Source organism: Trematomus bernacchii, unplaced genomic scaffold (assembly GCF_902827165.1).
Source record: "Trematomus bernacchii unplaced genomic scaffold, fTreBer1.1, whole genome shotgun sequence".
Lineage (NCBI taxonomy): Eukaryota > Metazoa > Chordata > Actinopteri > Perciformes > Nototheniidae > Trematomus > Trematomus bernacchii.
In genome coordinates, this window is record NW_022987720.1 from 25,046,486 (window position 1) to 25,064,230 (window position 17,745).

The 17,745-nt window shown below is 43.3% G+C and overlaps 1 protein-coding gene across 1 annotated transcript; it reads left to right on the plus strand.

Annotated features, from left to right (window-relative positions):
• The first annotated feature begins 782 nt into the window (after positions 1–782).
• On the plus strand, positions 783–17,010 carry LOC117492858 (sphingosine kinase 1-like). Its single transcript, XM_034143270.1, has 5 exons — positions 783–1,379; positions 7,822–7,971; positions 12,441–12,535; positions 13,402–13,517; positions 14,679–17,010. The coding sequence occupies exons 1-5, from the start codon at positions 959–961 to the stop codon at positions 15,586–15,588; spliced, it is 1,692 nt and encodes a 563-aa protein (XP_033999161.1). The 5' UTR covers positions 783–958; the 3' UTR covers positions 15,589–17,010.
• Positions 17,011–17,745: the final 735 nt, after the last annotated feature.

A 17,745-nucleotide genomic window follows, 5' to 3' on the forward strand; every position in this document is an offset into this window, starting at 1 on the left:
GTGGAGAGGGCTTTATAGGTTGGAAACGTCACATCCCACGTGACTACTGACTGGGTGTGGCAAAAAGTTTGTAAGTAACGTTACATCTCCATACATATAAGTAGCCTACTATTTAACCATAATAATGATATAAACTGTATGAATCATATACGGAAAAACACTAATGTGTATGCATTAAACACAAGCCTAATATGTGAGTAGCATAGACATGCGTAACAGTAACTTCATACTGGTTATTTGTATCACATTAAACAAAAAAACTGTACATTTGATTTATTTCATTGACTTATTATGTAAGGGAAAACAAAATGTGCATAGCCTGAGCAAGGAATACATCTGTATTGGTCAATATAACCAATAGTTTAATTTGTAATTGATCAATTAATTATGTGTGCCTTTTTGGTGGAGTGTTCTTAATGCTATACTATCCTATAGTTAGGCTTGACAATTGACAATGTTTGTTTGGCCCAAATATTCTATTCGATCTGGTTTCCTGTATATTTCCACGGGATCCACATGCTCTTGGACTATTATCTCTGTATAGCATATGTGTCTTTTTCTATTCTTAATACTGTTCATCTTGGCACAACTTCTGAAATATACTCAACCACACACACTGCTTCATTGCTCTGTCATGTCAAACAAATATTAATTTCACATAAATTAGCATTTTTTAAGCCTAGTTTTTAATATTTGTTTATCTGCATTTTTATCATGTCTGTGCACCAATACACCAAAGCAAATACCTTACAAACCTGCTTGACAATAACCCTGATGCAGGACAGTCAGCCGTGCTCCTCCTGCTCCATCACTGCCATTCCTCCTCCAGTCACTAGGGAGAGACTGTGGACTGGGGAAGCTGCTGCTGTCAGTCAGAGGGTCCCACAGCAGGCTGAGAGGAGTCTGCACCGCCATCCGCACACCGGCCTGCGGGACGCTCTCTCCGAGTCCGCCCGGGATGGAGAAAGACGAAGCGGACCCATCCCGCCAGAGGAACGGGGCGGTGGGCGTGCTGTACGGGGAGTTCACGGACCCGCTCGACGACAGGGTCCGGTACTCGGTGAGCCTCACGGAGAGCGTCCTCACCGTGCAGAGGATCTGCTCCTCACCCGGCCGGAGCAAGGTGCTGTTTAACTTGACAGACTGTGTGGGCTGCCGGGCGTACAGAGGGCCGGACAGCGCGGACGTCGGCGCCTACTTTGCAGCCTATTTCTACCCGTTCAAGAGGCGCTGGATGAGCGCCGGAGTGGCCCGGCAGAGAGTGGAGCAGGGCTTTCGGGTGGCGCTGGTCCAGGACCCGCTCGTTAACCTCCAGGAGGCGGAGAGGTGGGCTCGGGCCATCAGAGATGCCTCCGTGCTGCAGGCTCCCCGGAGAGAAGGTGAGCACTGTGGGGACCGTGCATGGGTCAATGTGCAGCGTGGAACTGAACATGAACTTTATATTACAAATAACGATAGGCCTAGGTGTTACAACAGGGAAATGGGTATTATTATGATGTGAAGATGATTCTAGGTTCAAATCAAAGGTTTTATGACATATGCACAACATGTAGTTTTTGTTAATCTTAAGCATTAGGCTCCTCCAACAGTGCAACACAATACTTAGAAATAAGGAAGTCAAAGTGTGCAAATATAAAAACAATGCAAGTGATAGAGTAAAATGCAGGAATAACAACAAGTATTCTGTGTACATATAAGATAGATATAGTCAAATAATGTAAAGTGAAATACTGTAAAGTAGAATAATGTTATACTATAAGTTATACATATACATAATGTGGAAATGCGAATTAAACACATGTACAGATAAACAGTGTATCAGAAGCTTATGCGAGTACGAGCTCAGGAGTTTAACAGTCTTGCTGCCTCAGGGATAAATCTGTCCCTGAATTGTATGAAACACCATCAACTTGGTCACAGTGGTATCCTATAAGACTATTCTGTAGGTTATCGTATTACTTTTTTTACAAAAGTCTTACAAAGCCAAAATGCAACCACAGCTCAGCTTTCTGCAAGCAGGTTTGTCAGGAAGGATGTGCACATTCCATTATGCTCTCAATAACCTGCTCTACCTGCCGTGAAAGGTGATCCACCCAACCTGCCAGCAGCCCCTACAGCTGCCTTTATTAAACAGCAGAGGGGTGATGGTGGATGTGGAGCATGCTTTAAACACGCACAGTCACAAAACTGATCACTTAAACAGTTAGATGTTCCACTGATCCTGTCAGCAGAGAGTGTGGTTGTGCTCAGGCTTAATTATTCCCGCTCAGTTATTTCCCATTGAGGGTTTCTTTGTTGACGGGTGGAGAAATCGCGTCAAAACAAAGCCTGTTTTTCATCCTGCTTTTTCGAGCAGCTACGTCTAATTAGGTCTCAACATGTCTCGCTCTGTTATAAAATGCAGACTGTCCTCAGGTTCTTTTGTCTTCCAGTCTCATTAGCGACTCCGTGCTCCATCCTGGTAATGTGACTGTAATGAACATGAATACCATATGAGAAGTGTTTATGCAGCTAATTACCCCTATCAGTCATTTGGGAGGAGGTGGTGATGATACTCGCTGATGATAATGGAACAAAGCTGTTTCTGTCCAAAAAATTGTTTATCATTTGGGAGCAAACTCAGAATCAGCTATGTCGAGTTATATCATATCATTTTGACTCATATAGAAATATTTAACAGTTTAAATATAAAGCAGGCACGCTCTCCTGGGCATTTTCAAAGAGGGAAGCGGATATTTGACTTGACAGTGACTAATTTGGTATGCTGGTTTCAGAAGACGGAGTAGGAAGGAATAAGCCTCGAGCTGTACAAACAGGTGAATACAGAGAGCTCCTGTGTGGAGAGGAACACCACCTTCCTCTGGTCTGCAGCCAGCACCAGTTTGGGTTTCATCCCTTTATGCCATGCAGGCAGATGGTAACCTAAGAAGTATCTGGCGACCCCCCCCCCCCTCCCTCTGTCCCTGTCCTCTCACTGGACTCATCAAAGAGCTCCAGCTTGGGAGGTTTTCAAATCACACATACTAATGAACCAGCTCATAGATCTAACAGAGCTCTAACATGTCCTCTCATCTCTTTTTGTGTGCCTCTTTTGAACACAGCGTCTCAGCGATGATGAGATCATGTTATTATTTTATAAGCCTGTTTCAGTACACCACATCCAGGCCAGCCAATAATACAGTATTTAACGGAGAATGATATGTGATTTAAATTAGTAATGTTTTGGTAATAGATGCAATCTGCCTTGTTGGGGAGGATAAATGAAGGTCAGTAGGATTCACTAATCCCCTATTTGCCCACTAAATTAATTGCGTGTCATCTCATCTGGTACTGCAGATGGAAAGGTTGGATTAAAAGTGTAATTGCAGCGCAAGATTGGAATTTTGTCTGGGAGGTATCACTGTGGTGCCCTGCGTATAAAGTGAGTGAACATGGAGTCTAACATGTAATTGTAACTCTACTTATTTATTCTGGTTGGGTTTGGTTGATTCCAACAATACTCTCACTGGGTTTTTGACTCTCACGGCAGGTTCATCGGAATGAATGAGCTGTTAATAATGAAGTGCATATGATATAGTACCGCACTCGCTAATGGTCTGCTACAGTAGCCCCTGCTTAGAGGATCGACAGAGAGTTTGCATGCAAAGGAAGGAGATGATGGATACTCGCTTTGACTTTTTTCTACTAGTGGCTGCCTTCATTGCTACTGGCTGTTTCCTTTTCTGCTTTACAAACAGCTGCTAGCAAGCCAGTTAGAGATTTAAAAGTCCCATGCTTCCAAATATTTATAAAAGTTTTCAAATGAAGAGGAATCAGTCATTTAAATCAACGTAAAGGACTGTTTCCTTTGGTTGTCTTTAAAGGTCTCCTCATGGTTGTGGTTGTATGCCAGAATAACCGTTTATCCAGTTTTAAGACACATTTTTACAATACTGTTTTTTTAGATCTTGGTAGTTTTTAACATCTATTTAAACCAGATTTAGTATTAAGTCATTGGATGTCTGGATCTTAGCTTACCATAGAATAAGTAAAGAGAAACAAAGTTTGCACATATTTGTGATAACTTTGCTTGAAGCCCTCCGGGGCAACTGTCATCCACCAAGCTGTGTTAGAGAAGCAACACATTTTATCAGTGCTTGGTATCACTAATATCTGATACCGGTTAAAAACTTCCCGAACGATGAACCCTGAAGGAATCCTAACTGACTGGAAGTTGACTGCAGTGGCAGCAATGTTGTCAATAACCCCATGATGCCATTAAAGATTGAAGATTGTAAATTGTAAATTGCATTGTAGATTATCTTGATTTCTCACAAACTTCTTGGTCTGGCCCCAGTGCACCCTTGATGTGAAAATTGCAAATTCTTACAAAGTATTCCACTAGCTAGCAACAAAAGCAGCCACAGGGTCAGGTGTGTGTCGGTCAGTGTGGGATGTATCCTCCCTGAGGCTGAGCTGAAGCAGCCGCAGCCTCCTCAATGTAGGAGACAAGAGCAGGAGCTAAAAATGCATCACCGTACGACCTCTAACCCCACCCAACATCTCTGCCCCTCCGGAGCCTTCGTCTCCTGCTCTGTGACACATGGCTGAGATGGCCTGTCAACACCCCCCCCCCCCCCCCTTCTTCCCCCCGCCTGCCCGCAGTCTGGTGATGCCTCAGTGGGCAGCTGTGTTTAAATCTCTTCCCCTGCTCTCCGGCAAACTATCACCCAACCTTGGAATTCAGCTTGTTTGCGGACACGTCAGTCTGGTTTGGATACGGTGCTACTTCTGCAGCTTCCACTGAATAGCTCACATATTTGTTGAATGGTGTCACGCTTCAACAGCTCCCACCTGTTCTTCTTTATGAGATGCTGAAGCTGCACTGCATCTTTATTTAGAACTTTTGAACAATCAGCATGGTGATACACTTTGTGGCACAGAGATGAGAGGTCTTCCTATCAGCTCTGCACTTGTCAACCCTGTCACATTCAGGCTGCCTGTGTGAGTGTCTATCTGACTGTATCTGTAAAATACTCACACTTCAGTGGAAGTTTGCTTGCCAGTGTGACTGTCAGGAACTGCCGCAGTTATCTCACTTCACATCACGGACACATTTCACATTCACCCACATACCCTGCTTCTATCTTCCTGTCACACACAAACAGGCACTGCACAGGAGGAACGTCTGGGGAAAATACATTTTTGGAGACATAAATTGGGAGCACCACATTCAAAAACAATATTTGATCAGTTTAGTATTGAGCTGCCTTGATTTTGGCAGTCTTGTTTGGTTGTAAAATTTAAGAAAGATTGTTTAAACCTGTGTGTTCCAGAACTTTTTTGTTTATGACAAGTTCAGCTAAAAAGGGATTTCTATGATTCATAATGGACCGGTTTGGTTTCCGTCTTATTTTCATGAACGCATCAGGCAAGTCTGGGAAGGTAATACTCATTTATCAATGGGAAGACTCGACTTTATAGCACTTTTGCTTAATGGTATCTAATAAACTGGCATTTGATTGCACAAAAACATAATTGTATTTTCATTTCATTTCAAACCTTTATGTATTTATTGCTTGTATGAATGCTTTGAAAACTTTTTTTCACGGTAGGTTACATTCATTTAGGGACCACTAGTAGTTGGCCATTATATTTCTGTGGATTGATGACTCAATCAATAATCCTAATGGAGTAGTTATTTTAGCTTTACTTTACATTATTGGAATACCGAAGGAAAGTAAAACCATGTCTTGAATTGTGATTATGGTTCTTCCTTATAATACAAAGACTAAGGATCTATTAGAAATCCCACCTTTTTTAGGCTATTTAATAAATTCCCTTGAAGCACAGGGGATTTTAGAGCAACCCATGGGTCTGAAGATGTAGCATGATAATCCAAATGAATTGCCATTTTTCTTTACTCCCTCATTCATAATTCTGTTTCAATCATCAGAGTTGTGTGCTTTGAATCAGATACCTGGAGCCATGCAGGGTATTGAAGGACAAAGACAAAATATTAAACTGGATATGCTATGCAGCTCAGCACACTTGAGTGCAAAACCTGTTTTCTAAAGGTCTTTTACCGTCAAAAGCCAGTTTCCACTATATTCTGGAAGTGCAGAGAGGACTCTTTGTGTCTGAAAGCTGCATTGTGCTCTGATCACTGATACAAAACCCTGTGTTAGTGAATGGAGGCAGAGTTTGGCATGTGCCTGTGTGTTTTCACACTCCCTCCTCACCCTTCCTGGCTGTTTTTTTTGGAAGATATTTTTGTACCTCCGCCGAGTCCCATCATCACGGGCCAAATGAGGTGGAGGGTGGTGAAAGCAGCATCAGTGTAGTGAAGGTCACAGGACTGGAAATTGATGCTATGAAAGATATACAGATGCTAATGAGTCACAACTAGGCTTCTGGTGTCTTACTGTATCCATCTTAATTTATTTACATGATATATTACATTATATATTTTGTGCTTCTGGTAATTGTGTCATCCTTATACCAAAGTCAGCATCACCCACAGCCAAAGAAGTCTGGTGGAAATGAATACTTATACGTTTCTGTCCTCCACACATTGCATTTTTTGTCCTCTGACTCATCTTATATGGTGTCTAGTGAGTCTGTGTCTGCTTTAAAGGGCATCAGCGGAAAAATCCAGCTCTGGGCAAAGCTTCTCTCCAAATGTATTTTAAAAAGCTGCAAACCATTTAAGTGGCAGCCAGTGTCACAATTAAGTGGCTGAACCTGATCCTCCCACTTAAAAACAGATTTAAAAAGAATGGGAACTTTATCTAAGTTGAACAAATAACTCAATACTCTTTAAAGAAGTCATGTAATTGCTATTAATGAATACGATACTTTGATAGGCCTTTATTTTAATTATATTTAGCAGGTGATATCCAACCACTACACAATGGCTTATACAATAAATAATATGCCTCTCTCCCCCCTCACTTCAACGCGATATGAGATTTGGAGAAATATTTGTATGAGCTATCTTCTGAGAGTTTAATACGAACAGCTCTCTTATTGGTGTGGTACAGTAGCTACAGCTAGCATCTGATCGTCTTAGCTTATCATAAAGAGCAGAAACAGCTAGCCTAACTATGTCTATCGTTTGTTTTGTCCTTACAAAAACCAATGCGTAAAAACAACAATTTGCTAGTTCATTGGGGTTGTGGGTTAGGCTTATTCTTGACCAAGACCAGTAACTTCCTGGAGTCTCAGCTGTTTGACTGACAGCAGCTTTTAGTTTAGGCGAACCTGTTATTAGTGAGCTTTAGATGGATTTTATTGCCTTGATGTTGCCAAGCTAGTGTTTTTTGTGTTACGTTTCTTACTGCTAAGCTAAGCTACATAGCAACATGTCAAACTATTGATTTAACAGTAGTGCAACTTCCCATCTCCATGTTTCTTTCTTAACATCTTTGATTTACTTTTCTTATTTGTAATATGTCAATTGACCAAGTTGCACTTCTCGAGCTAGATGCTACATTACCCCAGTGCTTCAAAGTATAGTCACTCCGTTAGCTACTCAGCTAGCAACAGTAGGATTTTCTCATGGGGGATTGATAATATGTCACAGATTTGCTATTAATAATGGTTTGAAAGGCACCTGTATGTCCTCTCCTTGAAGAAAGCAGCAAGTCACATTAACGTTAGGCATCTGAATGCTGTCACAGCCTCTGACTTTAGTGTTTCATGCTCTTTTATTTCCCTCAGGGACAAGACTGTCCTTATACATTCTTTTGAATATTTGATCATGCATAAAAAGACCTCCTCTTGTCTTCTTGCTTCATTTCTTCCAAGGCCTTTGCTCACTTCCACCTCTCTCTTGCTCAGGTGCGGTGTATGCGGAGGTGCGTCGGCCCTGCAGAGTCATGATTCTGGTGAATCCCCACAGCGGCCGGGGCCAGGCTCTGCAGCTCTTCACCGGCCACGTGCAGGGCATGCTGACCGAGGCCGCTGTTCCCTACACGCTCGTCATCACAGGTCAGTAGTGTTCACACACATAGATAGATAGATAGATAGATAGATAGATAGATAGATAGATCGTACTTTATTGATCCCAAATTGGGAAATTGTTTTTGTTACAGCAGCATAAAAGGCATTTTACAATAAAACAAAACTACAAAATATACAAGAATAGAAATAAAATAAAATAAAATATAAAATATAAAATATAAAATATACATGTCGAAATATAAAATATACATGCAGATATTATATATATATATATATACAAATATATATATATATATATATTCAAAATATATGAAATATGGAGTATTAAATATGAAACAGATTATGTATGAGTAAAATGTACAACGTGGTTTTATTTCAAGAGAAACTATGGAGCAGAGAGTTCTCTTCCAGCCAGAGGTGATTTATTGTACAGTGTTATTGCAGTGGGCAGGAATGTTTTCCAGTATCTGTCCTTGAGACAGGGGAGCTGCAGCAGTCTGTTGGAGAAGGAGCTCCGTTGACTGTCCAGCTGCAGGTGGAGAGGATGGGTGGGGTTATCCATGATGGACAACAGCCTGTTCAGTGTCCTCCTCTCCACCACAGCTTCAAAGGGGTCCAGCTTGATGCCGATGACTGACCCAGCTTTCCTGATCAGTTTATTGATCCTGCTGGTGTCACCGGCTCTGATGCTGCCCCCCCAGCAGACAGCAGCAAAGAAGAGTGCACTAGCCACAACAGACTGATAGAAGATCTCCAGCATCTTACTGCATACGTTGAAGGATCTCAGCTTCCTCAGAAAATAGAGTCTGCTCATCCCCTTCTTGTACACAGCGTCAGTGTTGATCCTCCAGTTCAGCCCATTGTCTAAGTGCACTCCCGGGTACTTGTAGACCTCCACAACTGCCACATCCTCTCCTATAATGCACAGGGGCAGAGGAGGAGATGTCCTCTTCCTCCTGAAATCAATGACCATCTCTCTGGTCTTGGCCACATTCAGAAGCAGATGATTTCTTCCAGTCCACTCAACAAAATCACCCACCAGCGCTCTGTACTCCTCCTCCCGTCCATCCCTTATACACCCTACCACTGCAGAGTCATCCGAAAACTTCTGCAGATGGCATGACTCTGAGTTGTATAGAAAGTCAGAGGTGTATAAGGTGAACAGGAAAGGAGACAGCACAGTCCCCTGTGGGGCTCCAATACTACCAACCACCACATCAGACAGCACACTGCCCAGCCGGACGTACTGTTGTCTGTCCGTGAGGTAGTTGGTAATCCAGGAGATGGTGGACGAGTTTACCCTCATAGCCTGCAGCTTGTCACTCAGTAGCCGAGGCTGGATCGTGTTGAATGCACTGGAGAAATAAAAAAAGGTGATTCTCACAGTGCAACCCGATCCATTCAGGTATGAGTGAGCACGCTGCAGCAGGTAAATAATGGCATCGTCCACCCCCAGGTGAGGCTGGTAGGCAAATTGCAGAGGGTCAAGGAATGATCTCACCTGCGGTCTGAGATGGGCCGCAGATCATGCAGATCTTTATTGTTCATGTATTTAACCCGCGCTTTCTCAATGTCACCCTGCCATGACACAGGGATTAAACCTTTAACCCCAGTGTGGGACAATTACGCTAAGAGCTCACACACACAACCCCCAGGTGAAAAGTGTAAACATTGCAGTGAATACTTTATTGCAATTTGTTATGTTTTCTGAAACTCTATACTGAAAGTGAAAAAAATAAGCATTGTTTTGTAAAATATGCTTCAGATCTCCAGAAAATAAATCTGCAAGTTCCTGTTTCATTTTGTTGACATATTAGAGTCAAATGTTATATTAATCAGACTATTAATGATATGAACAAACCACTGTCTACAAATCCTCAACATTTAGATAAGAATCAAACTGGAAAGTTTTGATCAATGTACGTGCTACTAAAGTCGAGATTTTTTCGCTCAACAGCCATTAAAAATATGTATTGTAAAAGTCGATACACATTATCTACTGCTATCTGTTGGTGAATTTAGAAGAGATATACAGACCCAAATAGACAAAGTGTAGTGAATCAAACAGCAAAAGTGTATCTCACATGATTTTTCCCCTTATCTAAAAAAATACTTTATGAATGCAAATAGCCCATAATCTCAAAATTGATCATTGCATGAAAACAACTGTATTTGCCTGTAGTGTCCTCCTTAAACTAACCTTCATTTTAGGAAGCAATTTCACTCTCTGCAGTTATGATGCATTATTTGTGTCATACATTTACAGGCCACATCTGCAGGCACCCGAGCTCTGATGCACATCCAATCTCCATCTCAGTCGCCCCAGCTGCGCCACATTCTGTGTGAAATGCTGGTAGTTCTTTGTGACGTCAAACAGTGTGTTGGTTAAGGTCGTCAGAGATGCTGAACTTGAACTGACCCCCCTGAATACTAAGGATCAGAAACAAAGAAAAACAATGCTCAGCTTCATTTTCATGCACCTTTTACTCCAACCCCAGGATTTGACAGGTTAGAATTCGCTCACCCAGTGTTAGTTTGGCAGAGCATGAGCTGAATATCTGATATTTACCAAAGAGAGATTAAATATGACAGCCAAAAATAGGGAGAATCTGTGTTTGTTTATTTTACAAATTGAGTGCTGATGCGTATGCAGGCTCTTGTGCCGACTCCTGGGACTTAAAAGAAAGGTCAGCAGCTGGATGGTGATGAAAAAAGGCGGAGTAATTACTGACGTTGACTTAGGGCGAGCAGAGCCCTAAGGAGGGGGGGAAATATGGGTCGCTGAGAGCCTTCAGTGGTCAGATACCGTAGCCTGTGAGGAGCGACCGTGAGTGGATTAACTGGCACAACCCATTTATCCTGCACGCAGCTCCTTGATGAATGTATCACACAGCGTTTGCCCGAAGAAGGACACGTTCCAGTGGAGGCGCCTCTTGTGTCAGCATGTACCTTTTACATAGTGTATGAAGCATCCAGAGCACCAAGCAGCATCTTCACCCTGAATAACCTGAGAGGGAGCCGGTAGAGATGGAGGGAAATGGTAGATTGGACTGAAACTTACCTGAGATTTCTAGTCTTCACTAACAGTATGTCTCGCCTTAACAGAGTGCAATTATCAGCCATAGTCTTTGCAGCTTAAAGAAGAATCAACAGTGGATATGACAATTGGATTACATGAAAACCAGGGCTGGGGAGTAACTAGTGACACGCAACGGTATTGCGCAATTAAATAAATAAATGTAGTCTGTTACAGTTACTGAGAAAAAAGTCAATCACAGACAAAAAATGACCAATCTGAGTGCAAAAGCATTAAGGAGCTTTATCTATGTTCTCTTTTTACATCCATTGTCTCTACGCCCAGACACACGTCATTAATTTGACAGTATGCCTTAACGATTTGAGTATTGTTTTTCATTGGTTAGTTTGTTTGATTTGCGCCGCCTTTTGTCTGTCATGCCTGCAACCACCTGGCCAAGCCTTATGTGGAGGAAAAGGGCTGTAACATTAATTGACATTACTTTGACACAGGGTATAGCAATCTAAATCCTATTCCATTTCAATAGTTATCTTCCCAACCATACAGTAAGCGGCCCCTGTCTTTAGGGTTTAGTCTGAGGTGTGTGTTTGTCTGTGACCCCTTGAATAAGGAAGTAGCTGGAAAGCAAAGCATCAACCCAAGCAGGTTAAAAGGGCTGAGTCAGCTGAGCCGTGCAGTTACTGTACTCCTTAACTGCCTCTGTCTGTCAACACAGCACTGCCTCGCTGCCTCCAGCCTCCACACAGCAAACAAACAGCAGCAACAGAGGCCCGGGAGAGTGTAAAGGGGGGAGACAGGTAGAGGTTGAGGAAAGGAGAGGGAAGTTGTTTTTATTTCTGTCCTGTACTCGATCGATACCTGAGCTAGAGCGGAAAAATATATCCTTAGTGATGGCAGTGCGTCTATACTTGCTAACTTCTTTGCTGTCTGCCTTCCTGTCTCTGTCTTTCACTCTCTTTAAAGCTGACTTCCTCCACACACACTCACACACACACTCTGGGGAGTCTCGGTTGGTAGGACTGTAGACTTTAATGCTGGCAGGATGAGCCCCTGCAGGGAACCACTCAAGGACGCCGCCAATAAATCTAGGCTGAACAAATAGCTCAGTTCTCCGCCGGCGCATTAACAAACACTCGCATGCACGAACACACACACAAACACACCGAACACATGCATCCAGTCAATGCACATACACAGGATATTTGTCAGTCCCAGATGTTTGCAGGGCGGCTCAGCTGCCTCTGAGCTGTTGAGTAGCCGCTGGTTGGGCTAATGTGATGTGTTTGGCCTTATACGGGGAAATTGAATCTCTTTTCCGCCTAATCTCCCTGATACCACCCCAGAGGCTGGCGATGAAGGCAGCTTGCCTCTTTCTCTGCCATTGCCCTCGTTTGTATTGTGATGGTTTGTCTGACACATTCTTGTTTGTCCTCTCTCTTGCACTTGTTTCTTTCCTCAGAGCACCAGAACCATGCTCGGGAGCTGGTGAGGAAGGCCGACCTGTCGCAATGTGACGCTCTGGTTATCATGTCTGGAGACGGGCTGCTGTTTGAGGTGCTTTGACTGACTAATGTGATATGATAATCAATATAAAAGATGTAAAATGCCAGGATTAAAACACATGAAACAAATAAGTTATGTGAAATACAAGACAAATTGGTATCTTTATTCATTTAATTATTTTCATTTACATATGACATTCCATTTATTTATTGTTGGATTGATACAGTCTATACATGCTAGACAATACAATATAGCTAACAATTTAGCATTATACCTGCACAGCTTTTTCATCTGTATTTGTACATTTTTTGGTAATTATTATTACTTAGTTTAGCATTTTTAGAACCCTTGTTGTATTTGTTTTTAAGAATTATACACCATGGTCTGAGAGAAATTGTTATTCAATATTTCATGTAGAGATTGCAGAAGTAGATTTGTTCTTTTTTTTTTGGCTTGTTTTCTATTTGTGCATTTCAAACCTGACAGTAAATCAATCAAATACAGAGGGAAATCATATGAGCTCTCTTAGCTGTATTTTTTCTTCAGAATAGGCTTGGATTTTTTATTTATTTATACTATGACAAAATAGCTCAGTGTCTGGGATTCCAGCACCTGCAATCTCTGCCATCTCTTAATAATATTACATTTTAAGTCTTACATTTTCTTCTAGTGATGGCTTATGTTTCTTTTACTGTTGACGTACAATATTTAACACCATGGTCTGAGAGTTTTCTCATAACTCAATGACAGTAGGAATTTATCATTCTTGAGTCCAGATGGTTCCCATTAATTATTTTACTCGACACAAAACAACTGTAGCTCTCAAAGAAACACATTTAATCTGAACCTCTTATCACACACAGACACTACTTTCCATTAGGCTCATGATCTGTTTCTGTTTGTTCTTGTTCATCCAGGTGATAAATGGCCTGATGGAGCGGGAGGACTGGCAGGAGGCTATCCAGACCCCTCTGGGTATTCTGCCAGGTGGCTCCGGCAACGCCCTGGCTGCCTCTGTCCACCACTACTCACAGTGAGTCAGTCCGTTAATGAGTCATTTAAATGCATGGACCAAGAGTGCAGGAGAACAACCACACTCTGCCTTAAAAAAAGAACGATTTATCTCCTTTCGCTGTAATTATGCCAAAGGCTGACTGGGCACATCAATTCTCAGGAGGGAGGAGAGACAGCGGAGCAAAAACTGGAACTGCTTCGCTGTGCAACAGAGGTCATTCCAGGCCGCTGATAACTCTCAAAGGAATGATGTAATGGGTTTAAAAACGTCCACATTATGAGCGATTATATTCCAGAATACAGCGGTGGAACCAGTTGTGGTCCAGGTTTTCATCTCCATCTGCTGGTTGGCAGTGGGCACAACGTCAATTAAAAAAACTATACAGGATCTATCACCTTGAGGTGTTTACTTGTGCTGCCCTACAGGGTGCAGGTGTGGGCAGAATTGAAAGATTACTGTGGGCATGTGTCCCAATTATTTTCACAGAAATAGTTACTGAAAACTAGTTGGGTACTATTCACTTTTGAACCAATATCATTAGCCAACAGTTTCTCCAAGGTACCGAAAATGTGTAACAGACATAACTTGAAAAAGTACTCGGCAAATCCAACTAATAATTTGGTCGGTACCCACAAAAGTTTGGTTCCCAACCCCAGTGATTGCACATTTACATGATGTTTGGTTCTGCCAATCTAAGACCCCATCGGCTATCTGTCTGACAATGATAAGCGTCTGATAATATCTTTATGGTATTGGTGTGGCAATCCGATATTTCCTTTTCTATGCGCTGTTTGTTGATAACAGTCCACTTAGCATATTAAGATATGAGAATGGAGTTGGAGTTGAGAGACAAAGTCTAGGATGGGATCCGAAATATCCAGGTTCAAGCTTATTTTAAGCTTATTATATGCTAAATTCTCGTTCGAAGATAGGCGATGGACTTTTAGATTGCATTTAGGCCAATGTGTTCCACACAGACTGTTAAACAGCAATCCACCAAAGTCTACTCAAACTTGATTGGACAATACTTCTTAGACTACAAATGTAAACTATAGTGCTTCTGACCGAATCTTCTAAAATCCCTTTGACTGAAAATTCTGCAATTCTGCAAAAACAATTTATAGTGATTACGGTCTTACGGATTGTTTCTAACTCTTGACGTTTGTAACCATCTCTCAGGTCGCCTCCAGCTTGGAACGAGGAGCTTCTGCTGAGCTGTGGCTTCATGCTGTGCAAAGGTCTTGTTGGCTCCATGGACCTGGTGTCGATCCACCTGGCCTCTAGACAGCGCCTCTTCTCCTTCCTGTCCCTGGCCTGGGGTTTCGTGGCCGACGTCGACATCGAGAGCGAGAAGTACCGCCACGTCGGAGCCATTCGCTTCCTGATGGGCACCCTGGTGCGTCTGGCCTCCCTCAGAGTCTACCAGGGCAGGTTGGCGTATCTTCCAGTTAAAGAGGCGCCAAAACTTCCAAAAGGGAGCATCAAGTCTAACCAGCCTCCCTCCACCCCTCAGCATCAGTCGCTCTGCTCCTCCCTTCCCTGCCGACTCATCCCCAACACCTCTCCGAACCGAAACTCTCGACACAATCACAACAGCACAAATTCCAACCACAACACCCTCACCAACTCCTCCAACAACGCTATCACCACCAAGAGACCGGAGACTCAGAGCGACGGAAAGACCAGAGCACCGGAGGACTCTCTTCTCCCCGGGCTCGATCAGCCGATACCAGACAGCTGGACGGTCGTCAAGGAGGAGGACTTTGTCTTGGTGCTGGCTATTTACCAGTCCCACCTGGCCGAGGATCTGTGGACAGCGCCGGGGGCGATGGCGGACGACGGGGTGATTCATCTGTTCTATGTGACAGCAGGAATCTCCCGTCCAGCCCTCTTGCGGCTGTTCCTCGCCATGGAGAAGGGCGGCCACTTGGCGTGCGGCTGCCCCCACCTGGTGTATGAGAAGGTGAAGGCCCTGCGGCTGGAGCCCGTCTCGCCACAAGGCATGATCACTGTGGACGGGGAGATGGTGGAGTACGGGCCAGTTCAGGCTCAAATCCACCCAGGACTGGCCAAATTCATTTGTGGATGAACTGGGATTATCTTGATCTTTTTCTGCCTGTAGAGCTTTTTAGTTTGGCCTTTTATACTCAGTGTCAATTCCTCTCTGTATGCTGTGTTTTCAGAAGTGCCAAAGACATTTGATCAGCCTCTGGAAATTCCTCTATTTTTCTACAGAAGTAACTCGTCCTATTTTTATGAACCCCCTCCCGTCCCCTCTTTCTGGCAATGTTTGATTCAGGGTCAAAGCCATGTATGGTTGTTCTGGCTGCTGGCTGGTCCCAGCTTAGACAAACGGTTAGAGATTGTGTGAGTGTTCATCACCAATGGAGATCTTTATGTATGTTTGTGTGCACTCATGTGTGTGTATGTGTGAGATTGTGCATGAGGAGCTTTGGCACATAGCGGCGCAGGGGCAGAGGAGTGCATTGTGCACTCTGCTGTCGGTCCTCATAAGCACATTTCCCCGTCCTGGGAGGCTCGCGGAGTAGCCACGCCCCCTGTTCCACTGTGCTACCCCAGGCCGACAATCTCCCTCCTGGGCAAACCGCTCTGAATCTGAAATCCCCCAGGGATTTGATGTTGAACAATCTTTAATCTTTGCATAGCTTATATTACTCAAACAATCTCAAAACCAGTCACACACACACAATATAAGAAGGTGGAGCAGAAAAAAACATGGCCAGCTGTGGTTACACCTCCACTCCCTGTCCTGTGCGCTCCTGCTTCATCTGCAACCATCATCAAACTGCCTCCACTCACACATAAACACACACTTTCTTTCCCCCATCCCCCCTCCTCCTACTGTATGTACAGCTCCTCACATACACACACTCATACACACACATTCCCTTGCATCTCTGCAGCACTTAGCGAGGGGGAGGGGCATGGTCTGCTACTGTGCATATGATCCCCTCTCCTCTTGCCGTCTTAAGATTGTACGCTCCCTCCCTCCTTTGGTTAATGAGCCATCAGCACCTAATGTGCCCTTAATACCGAGCTTTACATCTGCAGAAGCGTGCAAAATAAGAGTTTCTAATCACACGAAAGCTTTAAAGTGAGTTTTAGCGTTTCACACTTACTGGACCGGTTGAGTAAAGTAGAGAGAGCAGGGTTTCACACCGGGTCTCTCAGCGATGCATATTGAGAGACATCAGATCAATGTGAGCTGGACGGAGTCAAGTGCTCTGCTCCACTGTGTGGCCTTTTTCTCTGGTTTGCTGGTGATGCGGTGGTGAGCATTATCATCAGTTTCTCCCAATACCCTCACACACTAGTTTATTTCAGGTCACTACATCCCCACCCACAGGTATGGTGCAGCTATCATCACTTTCAGAGAGGGAGCTGTCATTCCTGACCTTAAAAACAAATCCTGTTCTTCTGTTAAAGGGGACCTATCATGCAAAATGCACTTTTGTACGTCTTTTATACATGAATATGTGTCCCCGGTGTTCCAGGGAACTCACCAAGTGTCAGAAAACACAACCCTCTCTATTTTCCTCCATACCTAAATCTCTAAAAAAGGGGCTGCAACGGATCTGATAAAAACTGATCCAGATTTGAACACTGTCCTGACGTCAGGACGGTGGCGCTACGGCTATTGGGCCAACTCCACCAATCAGAAGGAGACAGCCACGGCCATTGCCGTTCGAAAGCGCTGGAGATGCTGTAGTACATATGCCAGGCCTGTAGGTGGTGCTGTTCTCACTGAATCAGCCCTTGCTAAAACAGAGCTAAAACAGTGCAAATTGAGCGAAATGAGGCATGGCTAAAATGCATGATCTGTTTGGTATTTTGAAAAAAAAAAAGTATAAATATGCCTTATATAGGTATGGTCCTACACTATATTATTATGATATAGCATGATAGGTCCACTTTAAGAAAGGAATATCAGCAAGGTTAAGGAGACATTATGAATGCTGATGCATAACAACAAAATCACCTCTCATGTTGAAAGTGAAAAACAAAATGTTGACGGGCAAATGGGGTTAAAAGAAATGCTTATTACCAGCTTTTAAAGGTTTTAGATGGATACATCACTGTCATCCTGAGTGCAATACAGTCAATGCTATGAGCTGATAGTGCACATTATTTTCCTGCTGATTTTTTCTGGAGCTTGTGAAGTAGTGTCTGCAAGAAGAAGCGTAAATGCTAACATTTCTTCACATCATAAATTCAGAGAGAACCT